Source organism: Wyeomyia smithii, chromosome 1, assembly GCF_029784165.1.
Source record: "Wyeomyia smithii strain HCP4-BCI-WySm-NY-G18 chromosome 1, ASM2978416v1, whole genome shotgun sequence".
In the NCBI taxonomy this organism is placed as follows: domain Eukaryota; kingdom Metazoa; phylum Arthropoda; class Insecta; order Diptera; family Culicidae; genus Wyeomyia; species Wyeomyia smithii.
Window position 1 is genome coordinate 44,179,627 of NC_073694.1, and position 16,245 is coordinate 44,195,871.

Genomic DNA, 16,245 nt, shown 5'->3' on the forward strand with positions numbered 1-16,245 from the left:
CTCATTATTGGATGAAAAAGTGTTACTCTCCCTTGCTTGACGAAAAATTCACTAAGGTCGCCTTTTTTTACAGTTTTTTACGCAGTTTTTTTTTTATGTGGTCATTTTTACGCGGATTCCGGAAATTACGTGGTTTTTTACGCAGATTCCGGAATTTACGCGGTGGTTTTTTCTTACGCGGATTCCGTATTTTTTCATTTCGGAATCCGGAATTTACGCGTTTTTTCACGTAGATTCAGGAATTTACGCGATTATTTTTTACGCGGTTTCCTTTTACGCGGCACGTATACCCCGCGTAAAAAGCGACTTTGGTGTATACGTTGAAATTACATTGATGGTTTGAATGGACACTTGATCAAAGAAAACACGTGTTCAATTGAAAACTCGAACCGAATTCCGCAATTCTAAAGTTTTCATGGTTTTCTGATTGTTATAGATCAGCTAAAAGAGAGTAATTTCCTGAGCAAAACGTGGTTTTTGAGAAATTTTTATCGTTGTCCTTCATATTTTTAATTGAGTTCTTGCTCAAACCTGCTCAAAATCTGTTAATGAGCAAATTGTCATTTGAAAACGGGTGTTTATTATTCTTTATTTAAAAACCGACGGACAACGATAAACATTTTTTTAAATCACAATTTGCACAACTGCACTTTGTTTTGTCATTTAGTTTCTTTGCTTATCTGATTATATCACCCATATAACACAATTTTTTATATATAAATGATATGTGAAAATAAAACACAGTTTTTTCGATACGTTGGTTTGATGTAATCCTCATTGACCAACTAACCCCGTAACCAACTAGCCCTGTTCTACCCTATCTTCTTCCCCGCCGGTGTTGTGAGAAAAACTATCTTACTCATAAAGCCACTACCACGTGGCTTGAATGATGGCTATATTGAATATCACTCACGAACTCTATTGCTAAGCGATATTCGACGCAGATGATTGAAGTAAGCGTTGGTTAATTCATTACGAATGAGGTCCCGGTTAGTAAAAATTGACACTGTAGGTGCAACAGTATACCACCAGCACATGAGCCTCAAACGTAAGAATGCTTCAAACTGATTGACTGTTTTTTCGGTCGATCATGAGCGCAAACGAAAAATGGTACGTGACTGTCGACAGAAGATTGTACGGCGGACTTGAACGCCGAAGCGGCGGTCCTTTTGCGGAAAGCAACGTTGCACGCAGCTCGTTTCTTGTTCGCTCTGCTTTCAACCGTTCGTTGAAATTGAACGTGCTGCAGGTACAAGTTGAAATTGAGCGAAGGATCGCACAAAAAGGAAAGCTTGTAACTGACCGAGAAAACGTTCAAGCGTCTTTATAGAAAAGGATTTTTCAAAGCCCTGGTTGCAGCTCCTGGCCAAGCGCCCCAGTGGTGTGGCCACTCCTTCTCGGTCTTCCACTCTAGCGTCCTTTGTAGCTTCTTGTCGCTCACGGTCGTCGGCCGCCCGGAACCGAAGTAGTTTCGTCAGTGCGTGTGAAGGTAAACCCATGAAAAATCGGCAATTTTTGTTCACAGCCATAGATCCCCACACCATGACTCTACCTGCAGAAAAAAAATCAAAGTCATGCTCAGTTGGTCTAAAAATCAATTGGTGAAGTAACTCACAACAGCTATGCTTGACTGTAGGCCGCAAATACTCGTTTTTCAAACCTTCGTCGTTCGTCGTTCGTCGTTTCTCTGTTTACTTACGGGAACACTTCATTGCAATCTTTGAAGACTGTGTAAAAATTTTACGATGACCCCATCTTTCTGCATGATAAAATACATTTTAGTACATCCAAAAATCAAACTGTGGAGCAGTTCGAACAATAAACTGCAGCGAGTATGAAAGCACTCAAATGGCGAGGTAAACTGGTTCATAACTTATTGCATAGCTTACAAAATCTTTTATCTTAAAGATGAATTCGTTTCATTTTTTAATATCAACGAATAAATAATCACCTCGAAAATACATTATGTGATTATTTCCCTTTCCAATGAACATTCAACAGTAAAAGTTACTTAATGACCACATTTAAAACCAAACCCGTAGATACCGGTACTGTACAAAATACATTCCATTTACATACAGTGCGTCTTGAACTGTCCTACAGATCAGACGTTTTTTCGGTTGCTTGTGGACTGGTCTTTGACTGCCTATAGCTTCAAAGTTTGTGTTTTGTCAGTGTGTCTTTTAAAGACTACCTGAAAGTTATTTCCCATCAGTCTTTCTCAAGACTACCTACTTTTGAATTTAACATTTGTTTTAACTTTTTTCGTATCACCTGAAATGGCTGGACGGAAAAAGAAACCTCGCATCGCTGCGGGGAGGAAAAGAGAGGCATCTCTTTCTGACACATCGAGTGTCTGTAGTGACAATCCTTTTGATATTTTGCCTGAGCAAGAAGCTGGTGAAATGGAAGTTACCAATAATGAAACTATACAAAATATAAAATCTTTAAAAAAGGAGAAAGTTCCACCTATTGTGGTAACTATTTCTTCTGAATTTAATATATTCAAAAAGGAACTTTCAACGTTTGTTTCTGACGTTAAAGTTACCTATCAAATTGGCCGTAGAGGTGAATGCCGCTTATTAGCCGACTCAGTAAAGGGTCGAGATCGTCTTGTTCAGTATTTAACCGACAAGATGTACAAATTTTTTACATATGACACCAAGAACGCCAAGCCGTTCAAGGTTGTCTTGAAAGGTCTCACCAACGATCAAACCGTTGATGAGATCAAACTTACTTTAACAGAATTACTTGGCATAGCCCCTACCCAAGTAATTCTAATGAAACAAAAATCACGAGGCGAAAACAGTCAGCGAACTGGAATTTCCCTTGTAAATTATTTAATTCATTTTAACCGCAGTGAGGTTAATACCTTAAAATTTTTTGAAAAAGCACATGCTTTATATAACGTGCGTGTAAAATGGGAATTATATCGAAAGTTTGGCGGAGGTGAAAAGCATATCACCCAATGCCGTATTTGCCAACGTTATGGCCATGGTTCAAAGTTCTGTAACATGGACCAAAAATGCCTCATTTGTGGAGACTCTTCTCACACAAAGGACACATGTCCTGTGAAAGAGAGTAAAAATTTTCGCTGTGCGAATTGTAACGGCAACCATATGTCGAATTTTTATCAATGCCCAGTCCGTTTAGCAATTGTTAAGGCAAGGCAAGGTAAACAAAATTCAATTTCTCAATTAAAACCAACTTCAAAACAAAATTCTCCAAGCGTACCAGTGACGCATAGTTTACCTACTCCTTTGCATACCCGTTTAACTTATGCACAGGTTACAGGTAGTTCGAACATTATACCGCCTAGTGTTGGTAGTTCGAAAATGACCGTTAATATGGGTAAGCAAAACACGCTAGAAAATAATTGTACACCTATTACTCCAGCTAATATTGCTGCCGAAAATATTTTTTCTAATGTCAACTGCCTGGGGCCTATTACGGCAGGTAAACTTTCTTTTTTGCAACAGGCAATGTTCGATCTTATGAACGCCATGTTGCAGGCAAAATCAATGTTTGAAGCCATTCAAATAGGCACAAATTTTACTATTAAAATTGTTTCTAATTTAAAATTTAGCAATGATTTTAAATAAAACAATTAAAATATTAAATTGGAATGCTCGCTCATTGAAGGCCAATGAGAATGAGCTTTTTAATTTTTTAACAGTAAATAATGTGCATATTGCAATTATTACTGAAACATTTTTGAAACCTAACATAAAATTAAAATATGATCCCAATTACGTGGTTCATAGATATGATAGGATTCAGGGTTCCGGCGGTGGAGTTGCAATTGTTATTCATCGCCGAATCAAACATCGTGCTCTTCCCCATCTTGAGACGAAAGTTATTGAAACTTTGGGAATTGAAGTTCAAACTGAACTTGGGATTTTATTTATTGCCGCAGCATATTTACCATTTCAATGCACACGCGAGCTCAAAAATTATTTTAAAGGTGATTTACAAAAACTCACCAGAAATCGTTCGAAATTTTTCATAATCGGCGATTTTAACGCTAAACATCGTTCATGGAATAATTCTCAAAGTAATTCCAATGGCAAAATTTTATTCAATGATTGTTCTTCAGGATACTATTCTATTTTGTCTCCGAATAGTCCTACATGCTTTTCTTCTGTAAGAAACCCTTCAACAATTGATTTGGTGCTGACAGATCAAAGTCATGTATGTAGTGATTTGATCACACATGCTGACTTTGATTCTGACCATCTTCCAATAACTTTTTCTTTATCACATGAATCAGTTTTAAACCCTATGAGCTCTGTTTTTAATTATAACAAAGCTAATTGGGAAAGATACAAAAATTATATTGAGAGAAATTTCAATAATGAGCTTGATTTGCAAAACGAAGTGAATATTGATTCCGCTTTGGAAGCATTAAAATGTGCAATTGTTGATGCCAGGAATTATTCTGTTCCAAAGGCTCAAGTGAAATTTGATTCATCAATAATTGACGAAAATCTTCAACTTCTAATTCGTTTGAAAAATGTCCGCAGACGTCAATATCAACGTTCTCGTGACCCTGTTTTTAAAACTATTTATAAAGATTTACAGAAAGAGATTAAACATAGATTTACTCTTCTGAGAAATCAAAATTTTGAGACTAAAGTTGAAAAATTGAAACCATATTCAAAACCATTTTGGAAGCTGTCGAAGATTCTTAAGAAACCTTCAAAGCCTATTCCAGTTTTAAAAGATGGTGAACGTTTTCTTGTATCCAATGAACAAAAGGCTCAAAGACTTGCTCAGCAGTTTGAGAGTGTTCATAACTCAAATTTGAATTTTGTGAGTCCAATTGAAAATGAAGTCACACGTCAATTTGATTTAATTTCTTCCCAGAATTTTTTACCTGCAGAAATAATTGAAACTAACTTGAATGAGATTAAATCAATTATTAGAAATTTCAAAAATATGAAAGCACCTGGTGACGATGGAATCTTTAATATACTAATCAAACATCTCCCTGAGAGCACAATGGAATTTTTAGTGAAAATTTTCAATTGCTGCTTCAAAATTGCATATTTTCCCAAATTATGGAAAAATGCAAAAATTACTCCCATTTTAAAGCCGGATAAGAACCCAGCTGAAGTTTCAAGTTATCGACCAATCAGTTTGCTTTCTTCAATAAGTAAACTGTTTGAGAGAGTTATTCTTAACAGAATGATGTCACACATCAACGAAAATTCAATTTTTGCAAATGAACAGTTTGGATTTCGCCATGGGCATTCCACAACTCATCAATTGCTCAGAGTTACTAATATGATACGAGCTAACAAATCTGAAGGTTATTCCACTGGAGCTGCTCTTTTAGACATAGAAAAAGCATTCGACAGTGTTTGGCATAAAGGTTTGATTGCGAAATTGCAAACTTTTAATTTTCCAATTTTCCTAATCAAAATTTTAAAAAATTATCTTACTGATCGAACTCTGCAGGTTGTCTATCAGAATTCAAAATCTGATAGATTTCCTGTCAGAGCAGGTGTGCCTCAAGGTTCAGTCTTGGGTCCAGTCCTGTACAACATATTCACTTCAGATCTTCCTGATTTGCCTCCAGGATGCACAAAGTCATTGTTCTGCGATGACACAAGCATTTCCGTAAAAGGAAAAAGTCTTCGTGTCATATGCAGTCGATTGCAGAAAAGTTTAGATATTTTTTCTTCCTACTTGCAAAAGTGGAAAATCTCTCCCAATGCTTCTAAAACTCAAATGATAATTTTTCCGCATAAGCCTAGGGCTTCTTTCCTCAAGCCAAACAATAATCACGTTGTCAAGATGAATGGGGTTATTTTAAGTTGGTCCGACAAGGTTAAGTACTTGGGACTAATTTATGATAAAAAACTTATTTTCAAAGAGCACATTGAGAGTATACAAGCCAAGTGCATCAAATATACGAGATGTTTATATCCTCTCATTAACAGGAATTCTAAACTTTGTTTAAAGAACAAACTTTTGATTTACAAACAAATTTTTAGACCAGCAATGCTTTATGCTGTACCGATCTGGTCAAGTTGCTGTTCAACAAGGAAGAAAACGCTCCAAAGGATTCAGAATAAAATTCTGAAAATGATTTTGAAGCGTCCTCCTTGGTTTGGTACACTCGAATTACATAGACTTACTGGTGTTGAACCATTAGAAGCTATGTCAAATAAAATTATTAACAATTTTCGACAAAAATCGTTGCAATCCTCAATTGCTACGATAAGCTCTCTTTATAGCCAATAAGTTAGCAATTAAGTTAGTTGTAAGTTTACTTCCCCTTTTCTGACAAGTAGGTTTAAATCCCTACGAATGATAAGTCCTAATTGCGAAAGCAAACAAATCCTAACAATTAAAATTACAAATTTCTAACAGTGTTGAGAAGTCACCATTTGTGATTGGACACACATACTCATTATTTACTAATATTTATCATAAATACTTAAGCTACTAACAAATCCCCCCTTAATAAAAAAAAAAAAAAAATAATAATAATATATTCCATTTACATACACATAGAATGCTGCTAGAGTGCTATCTTGTCCCATAAACTCAAAACAGTAATTTGAAAATGAAAAAAAAACAACTGAAAGACCTCTCTCGTAACAACCCTTCAGCGTCTAATTCGCCAAATCATCGTATGAATAGAGAAAATGTTGTTTGCCAGATTCGAATCCCTTCGCAATGATATGACATGGAACAACACACCACAAGCCACAACATACAGTGGCAGTGGTAAAGCGATAACGAGTAAATGAAGTGGAAAACTTTTTTCAAACCACCGCAGTGCATCTGCGGCACGAGAAAAGCAACATTTCACCATGCCATATTCGCCACAAAAATTACACTACGAATGCAACATCGATTCGTATCGGAGCGGAGTTGCGCATATCCTGTACCTACCTACTGAATGCGAACCGTTGGCGTTGTTCGGTGTGCATGATGCCGAGTTTGGCCCGGTCGCACTTCTTCTTAAAACCACAGAAACGAGACCCCTCATCAAGGGCTGGCCAACACCGCATCGAGTCGATGAAAAACTTTGCCAAGTAATTTAAAACTACTGTTAGCTGATTAGAATCAAATAATGAGCTATCAACTAAGTTTTTCTGCTTTTGCTAGGCACTAGCAGCAAACCTCAAGCTTATGGTTAGTTTAGCGTGAAATAGTTTTTGTTACTATTAGATAATCAAATCATGACCTCCGCTTTAAAATTGATTTCACGCAAACAGCAAATTTCAATACTTTCAGCTTCCTGTGGACAATGGATTTTCCCATTGCCAAACTGACAAACACCGAGAAGAAGATCAGCGCTCATTAAATTCCTCGTATGACAACCGAACGGAACTGTTTTCCATAACTCTTTCGCTAGCTGCTTTTTCGTGCCGACTCACACGAATATATATCGAGGAAGTAAAACGTAACATAACGGTATATATGTAGGATAATGATTAAATAAAAGTAAGTGCCAAAACTCATTGCGAAAATAAGGCAAATTGGGGTGGGCTTGTATCCCGCTAACAGACGAGAAACTCGCTGAATAAAAGAAAAACCATACACACACGTTCATACTAGTTATATTCATATGCATAGTCATAAATAAAAAACAAGTGGCGATATTTTACAGTGGTTATTATGGAAGCAAACAAAAAAACAAATACGAGAATGCAGAATGAATTGAGTGAAGGTTTTGTTATGAATAAATCCGTGGCGCTTATTGTTATGCCGAAAAGAGAAGCGGGCAATTATAAGATTATTATATCTAGTCTCATACACAGACGATTCCAGAATGAGGAATCGTAACGCTAAACAAATCCGTAGATAAACAACAAACGTAACAATTGAATCAAGCAAACCACGACAAAATTTAGCCAATCTATGTAAAATATCACGAGAAAGTGGAGGTATAAAGTATGATTGCGGTGACGCAATTAAATACTATAATGGAACTAAGATGACAACAGGAATCACCGGTCGCATATGTAAATAGAATAAACAATAAGAACATGATACCCAATCATATAGAGCAGATAAAACAAACTACTAAATAAAAATTTGAAAAGTTATTCGTGTGTCTTGCTTTTTTTTCTCTGAAATCCGATCAAATTTTCAGATGATCACGTTGACAGGTAGGTATTTCATCATATGTATTTTTGACACAGAACTACACAAATGTCTTGCAAGCGAAGTAATTTTGATCCTGTCTTTCTTTTCTTTTTGAATTCATAAGCGTTTTTCATTATCTATTTGTTTTTGTTAGCAGGGGTTTCAAGTCTTTTCCTCCCATAGTTGTTGCAAAGATTTTTTCCTCACCATATTAGGCATTTTTTTCTCAATTTCATCATTCAACTTGTTTTATAATACTGTATATTACTCTCTTGAATTTTAATGCTTTTGATATCAAAAATTAAACCGGAAAAGATATGATAACAAATCCTGAAATGAACTGAAAAGTGTTGAACATTATGTCACGCGCCTATCAAAAACCAGAGGTCATAACCCAAGTAACAATTTAAGTCGTATTGCATTCTTTTAGCGGTTTTCATGACCAATTTCGCAAAATTGCTGTTAAAACTAAAAATACTAAAAAATCAGAACCTCCTGATAACCGCTATAAGTTTGCTTTACAGCCAGGTGGCCCACCCTTGCCAAGCTTATTGAATCAATTATAAGAATGGCAATAAAACTACTTTAAAACCACATGGAAAGAGTACCGCATACTATAAGCAGCTGGCATTACCTCTTTAAGAGCGCAATAAGTTTGGTTGCATTATTGCGCTCTGCTACTTGCCACAATAAGTCCAAATCAACTTTTCATTGCTTGACAGCAACCGTAAGAAGTTGATTTGTTGTGCCGTTCCTGCACACACCAGAACATCACGCCACTTTTTTTAATAAGGAAATCTCTCGTCGCGGGAGAAATGTTTCACCTGTGTTGGTTACCATCGTGCAATCGATTTTATTTGATGGTGATATTGTAGAAAGATAAGGAATAAGGAGAGGTTTTTGGTAGGTTTTGTAGCTCTCAAGCATATGCGCATGAAATTTTGTCGTGCATTTTGAGATCATAGGCGCTTAAAATGTATGCGCCATCAAAATAGTACGGGCTTACAAAAATGATCTCATTGTTAGCAAAAATGAATTGGATTGTTTCAACTCAGTTTTTCAGAAAATATATCTAGCCGTGTTCTTCAATACAGAGATAGATCAAAATCAACTTTGGATATTCATTTTATTTATTAGTCAGACGACGATTCGATTTTCGTTTAAAGATTATAAAAAGTTTCAAAAATATCAATATGGCGCGGTTGGTAATTAGTTGACATTAATCGTAGCCGCAATAAGCCTAGTTCAATGATATATATGTTGTAAGGTGCGGCAAAGGTTGGATGCCTGTATGATTAGATAAAAATATGGTAAATCCCTGGGGCCTAGACAACTTTATTTTTATGAAAAATCTGACATCACACCGACGATAATGAGGAATCAACAAACTTTGATATAAATAAAGAGGTGCACGAAAAATGCAACGATACATACTTAGTTTAACTGAATATTGAATATATTTCGAAATATATCAATAGTGTCTTGCCCCTACCTTATTTTTAAGGACGCATAATTTAACGACATAGGAAATTATTTTCAACCAAAACAAAACAAACTGGCGATAAAATTTTAAAAAAACTACCGAAAAGTACTAAGTTTGCTGTGTTACTTTATTAGATTTTTGGAGTTCTACGTCATCAATGTTTACAAATGCGCTGCAAGATGCTCTAAAGCATTTTACACACATCTTACGGAGACTGCGACAGAATTCTGCATCACACTAAACCAACTCAGCCGCTTTTGTCTCACCTGTATGTATATCATTGCCTGCATATATTTGTTTACAAGTTTGACAGGTTAAAACTGGGCATTTGAATGACCGCAATAAAACTGGTTTCTATGTTATATGACAGCAAACTGGAGTGGTTTTATGGGGCAATAGATAGTAATAATAAAACCAATAATAAAGCAAAATCGCATTGACTCATCCCGGTTTTATTGGATGTTTTATTAGAGTTTTATTGACAGCTATCAGTGTTCATTACGACTTGCTATTTTTGGCAACGGGTTTAACCGCCATAAAACCGTTGGTAATATTCATTGCTGTGATAAAACCGTTAGAAAACCAAGTAGCTATAGAATTGTTACTTGGGAATCTTTCTAACCCGGTTCTGATTTTTGCCTTTCTCAAAACCGAAAGTATAAAAGTGCTCCAAAGGGCCGAATGGCATATATCACTCGACTCAGCTCGACGAGCTGAGCATTTTCTGTATGTATGTGTGTGTGTGTATGTGTGTGTGTATGTGCAGATTTTTATTCTCACTCACTTTTCTCGGAGATGGCTACACCGATATTCATGAAATTAATTGGAAATGAAAGGTCTTGGTGCCCCATAAGACCCTATCAAATTTCATTGTGATAGGATTTTTGGTTTAGAGGTTATGTATCAAAATGTAAAAATCATGAAACATCATTATCTCAAAAACTACACTACCGATTTGAACAAAATTGATTTCAAATAAACGGCTACCTGAAAAACCCTTAACTTTTGAATTTTATGAAGATTGAACTCGTGGTTCAAAAGTTATGAAAAGAAACGTGTTTTGAAGACTGTTTAATCTCACTCATGTTTCTCAGAGATGGCTGGACCGATTCTCATAAAATCAGTGTCAAATGGAAGGTCTAGTTGCTCCATAAGACCCTATTGATTTGTTTTGCAATCGAACTTTTACTTTGCCTGTTATGTTTAAAAATGTGAAATCCAGCTATAAAAAGTAAAATATTCACAAGACTACTTAAACTCACTCACTTTTCTCAAAGATGGCTGACCCGGTTTCCACAAAATAAGTGTAAAATGAAAAGACTAGCTGCCTCAAAACACCCCAATGAATTTTACTGTAATCGGACTGTAACTTCGTCTGTAATGTACCGAAATGTGAAAATCACGAAACTTCATTATCTCAGAAACTACACAACCGATTTGATTAATATAATTATCAGATGAGCGGGCTAGTTAAGGGTTAACTGATGAATTATGATTGAACACGTGGTTTCAAATTTTAACTGCCCTATACGTTCCTCAACATAATTTGAACGTTCCAAATTCATTGATTCCTTGCGATGTGTTAAAAGTCTGCAAATGCACAACGAATCGGCCATAGGATATGATCAAGGTTAAATAACAAATCGTTTAAAATGATTGGTTTTATCGAAATGACAACATCACCGACTTTTGGCTTCTGTACATCGCTTTAATTCTGAATATATTCATATTGGGTGGTATTCGGTCATTTTCAGCAGATTTTCTAGCATCAATCCAACACGGAAAATACCCATATTGGGAGGTATTTAGTTATTTTGATTGTTTTCCAGAAATTAAAAGTGGTTGTCTTCAAATTCAAAAGGGTGTCCAGGGTCAATGTTTGGTTTCTATGCATCATCTCGATTACGGAAATATCCATATTGTGTATTATTCGGTCATTTTCGACTGTTTCCTAGAAGTTGCCATTTAGCAATTCAAAATGGTGCCTGAGGTCAATTGTCAGCTCCTTGCATCATTCTGGTTCCAGAGATACCCATATTGGATAGCATTTGTTTATTTTAGGCTGTTTTTCATAAACCGGTAGTCGCCATTTTGGATTTAAAAATGGTATTTAAGATAATTTTTGGCCTCTATGCGTCATTCTGGTTGAAGAAACAACAATATTGGATGTGATTCGATCATTTTTGGCTGTTTTCCAGAAACCAGAAGTTGCCATCCTACAGTTCATAATGGTGTCTGAGGTAAATTTTTAGCTACTATCATACAGCCTAGACCTTCGAAAAGAATAATGTTCTCGACTACACTGTGAACATCCAAAATTCACAAATATCGTAAAAAACCTTCATTTTCAGATATTGCATTTGAGATAGAATTAAATTGACAACTTTCATGAGTAGTTTTTTTCCTGTATAGTTCTGAACTATAATTTTTCGAGAACAGGTTTGTAGAAATTTGCTCTAATTCGTTAAAAATATAAGATGCTGATTCATAATGCTAGGTCCTTCGATTTCTAAAAATAAAGCGAAAGTGATTTCAAACCTCGATCATGGGGATTTTAAAAAAAAAGAACTGCAGTAAACTAACATACATATTTGCTGTTCTAGTATGAAATCAGCATCATTGTTATCTTCTGTTCTTCACGTTCGATTATTTCAAGAAAAAATTCGAGTTGCTTCTAACTAGCATTTAAAAATTGGTTTGTGATCGAAAAGTAACACTCATATACTCCAGTGACAACATCTATAATATTTACAAAACCCACGTCAAGCTTTAATTCAATGATCGTATTTGGTTCTCCCTCTGAAAACTATCTTTTAAATTTGTTTCATTCATTATTGTAATTGGTCATACGTTGGTATACGATTTGTGATTAACGACCTAATAAGTATAAAGTAATAGGTAGTTAGTGTAACAAAGGTTTCTGCACCACTAGGTGGATTAATTTAGGTTTTTTTATAGTATTTATTTTTTAAACTCCCGATTGACTTTTTATGAAACCTTATTCCATATATAACGCTAACATTATACAATGTTGGGCAAATGGAGAATTTGACTGCAATGGCGTCCTCAGTAACATTGTGGATAGTTATGCTCATTTTTTAAATTTACTGCCTTTTTAGAATAACTGACTTCATAGAGGTTAGACCACGTTTTACATCTCAAAATTTAATTATCTTTTCAAATACATATCCATATTAGAATGTGTTAAGAAATTTTATTCGAAATGACGTCTGGAGTTGACTCCCAGCTTTTGAGTATCATCCAGATTTGACACTTTTCCGTTAACTGGAAGAAACTATCTTGGATTCCAAAATGATGCTATTTGTTGGTTTCTGGCCTCTGGGCATCCCTGTTTCAAAATCACCTTTATTGGGCGGTATTTAGCGATTTTAGACTCAGCTCGCGATATATGTGTGAAATAAAAGTAGGGATAAAGAGAAGTACAAGATCTGATGTTAGAAACTGCTGTTCGGTTTTTGTGCACGGTAATTTCAAATTTCCAATATAAAAAATATTAGAATTTTTGATTTTGTCTAGTCTTCGAAATAGTACTGTCTTTCCGTGACAGCTAATTTTAAACTAATTCGACTCTCACTGTGTTGCTCAGCACTCCCTGGTCCCCATACGTTTGATACACAGCCCGACAGCCACTGACGACAGCGCACACATGCAATGCCAAACAGGCTGTTATTCTTCATCTTTTTATGTCTCTTGGTTCTTCCAAGCTGACAGCCTTTATAGCGCGACATCCTTTGGCGCAAATCCAAGCGGGCTTTCAGGTGATTATGATTCACGAGGTTATGCGAAACACGTTCTCACGTGAGGTATAATATCAACAATGGAAAAATGTATGAAACGACTTGCTTCGTTTTCATTATGGCATCGGCCTAAGGAAAAGAAGAAACGAATGAGTGCGAGTCCAATATCATTGATGACAACCGTAGCCGATCAGCAGGCGTTCATCAGTGCAGGCCAAACCAATAGGACATCCTCAAAATGAACAAACTAGACTGTCATGTCCGAACGAACAAAATACATACACAAGAATGAGCTGTCGTGTGCATCGCGAGAAAGCGCCTTTGCTTGTATAAGCTTTAGCTGTACTTGAGCTCTCATGAATAGCTTATTTATGAGACTGTTATAGTAGAAAGAGAGCCTAGTCGCCAGTATGGTGTCACACCACAATACTTTTCGTAAACCTGGTTTTGTCCGATGATCCTGAGTGGGTAAGTCCCCACAGGGATATTTTCCGAAGTAGTATTACCCACGTCAACTACCGGCCCTGAATCCAAGGCTGATTAATGGCCTAACGGCATTATCTCTGAAAATATCTGGAAGTGGATTTTTTAAACACACGGAATGTATTCCCGGGCTCTGAGCATTGTGTTTGTTCTACAGAAACCGAAAATCACCAATTTAGGGTGTTCTCAAGAAACCGGGAGTCACCATATATGATTTCAAATGGCGTCGCGTCTTGAGGTGACTTCTAGTCCCTGGGCAATCTCCAGCAGGAGTCATTGCACTTTTTAGTATTTAGACGTTTTTGAACATATCATTTTCAAGAGCCATTTTACCCCACTTAACCTCAATGAAAAAACTTGAAATTTTGCAAAACTTCCTACCTTGAATAGACAATCAAACGCTGAAAATTCCAGCCCAATCGGAGAACATCAAAACAACGTCCCTCAGAAAGGCGGTTGCGGGTCTCGCGAACTGGCGCTTAAGTCCATTTCAGTAAACAGAAGTTACCATCTTGGGTTTTAAAATGGCGTCTGGATTTGATTTCCGATCTCTGGGCATCATCTCGATTCCAGAAATACACTAGAATCGCTGTTTACGCGGGAGATACGTGCAACGTAAAAAGAAACCGCGTAAAAAAAAATACGTGAATTCCGGAATCTGCATGAAAAAAAAAAACCGCGTAAATTCTGCGTCCGAGTGAAGAATAATCAAAATCCGCGTATGAAAAACTACCGCGTAAATTCCGAAATCCGTTTGAAAAAAACCGCGTAAATTCCGGAATCCGCGTAATAAAAACCGCGTAAAAAGCGACCTTAGTGTACCCATATTGGATAGTATTCGGTTATTTTAGTCTGTTTTTCCGGAAACCGAAACTCGTCATCTTCGATATCAAAATGACTTCTGGAGTCGATTTCCGGTCTGTAGGCGCCATTTTGATTCCGAAAACATCTGGCCATTTCTGCCTTTTTTCAAATGGCGGGGAATGCTTTGTGAGGAATTAATTATTTGCCAATATTTATTCAGAATTTCAGGTTTTAAAATTGGAATGACTTTGGCATTTTTGAGGGAAAATATGCTAACTCAAAGCATCATTTCCTGGTGTATCATGTTAGTGAAATTCTTGATATAAGATCGTATTTCATTCAAGTGGCCATTTTTGGCTTTTTTTCAGAAACCGGCAGTAGCCACTTCGGAATTCAAAATGGCATCTGGAGTTCAATTTCACTTTCTGGGTATCATCTTGATTCCGATTAGTATAGGACATTTTTTCAGAAACAGGAATTTGCCATCTTGGAATTGAACATGGCACTAGATATAATTCCTGTTCCGAAAATACCCATCATGGATAGTAGTTGACCTTGTTTCTAGCTCTGATTGTCCAATGTTTTCAAATAATCAAAACATATAGACTTCTTTTAGTTGACTGCCCATAATATGAAAACCACCCGGACGAACTCATACGATTCGCATAGATTCTCTAGGATTCCTCACATTGGATTCGTGAGCGTCCTTGAAAAGGATTCCTGAAAAAAGAATCCTCAGGAATGCCCTGTATATGGCTCTAGGATTCATGAATAAGAATCATGAGTGGGAATCCTCCGGATCGTGTTTGCGATTCCTTTCACGATTCCGTCACCGTGTTAATCGGTATCCTGGGGATTCTTACTCAGGATTCTCTGCGTGTTAGTAAGGGCATAGAGAGCGAGAAAATGCGATATTGATGTTAGACTCGCATTAGATTGTTACGTTTTTCAATGTTTAAATTATTTCACATTCTTCAAGGATAACACTTCTTCACAATTGAACTGTTTTGCCTTTAATCGCATATCAGTCCCATCTGGAAAATCAACGAGTTGCGAAAACAGCGCTTACATTCTGTGCCGAACACGCATCAGTACTGGACGTGTTTGGTGATCGGTCCGATAGAGTATAAAACAAAAGACGTGTGAACAAGTGTTGGCATTGTTTGCCTGGTCGAGTGAAATAAATCCGGGTTTAAGGTCGTTCCTTTGTGCAACTGTTTCGCATCGTGACTGCCAGCTGGTGCGTAAGCCGATTTGGCTGCTGGCTGGATTGTGCTACAGCAGTGGACGAGACACAAACGAGGTAAAAGAAGAAGCCATCAGTGTCAGCGAGTCGTATCGCTGTGTGGAGTGATCTCACACCTGGCTCGCTGCTGGTGGCTGTTTGGTGCTGCTGTATTGGTGCTGCTGGCTGTAACGGCTGCTACTTCGAACGATCGGACAACCAACCTTACTGGAAGGGAGAAATAAAAAGGTACGTGTTCTTGTCAGCGCTAGTGCGCTAAACATAGCGCGATGGATGTAGATCCCTCGCCTCCCGCGCCACCATCCCCGAACCCCTCTGACCCTGACCCTTCTGTTACCCCCTCCCCTGTTCATTCTTCAGTCCCC

The 16,245-nt window shown here is 36.9% G+C and overlaps 1 protein-coding gene across 1 annotated transcript in view; it reads left to right on the forward strand.

Moving 5' to 3' along the window:
- LOC129718898 (lachesin) overlaps nucleotides 1–8,066 on the forward strand; it is a 140,651-nt gene extending 132,585 nt beyond the window's left edge. Inside the window, exon 10 of the mRNA XM_055670116.1 lies at nucleotides 7,252–8,066. Coding sequence (XP_055526091.1) covers nucleotides 7,252–7,289 — 38 coding nt within the window. The 3' untranslated portion in view covers nucleotides 7,290–8,066. The remainder of the gene's footprint in view (nucleotides 1–7,251) is intronic.
- Nucleotides 8,067–16,245: the final 8,179 nt, after the last annotated feature.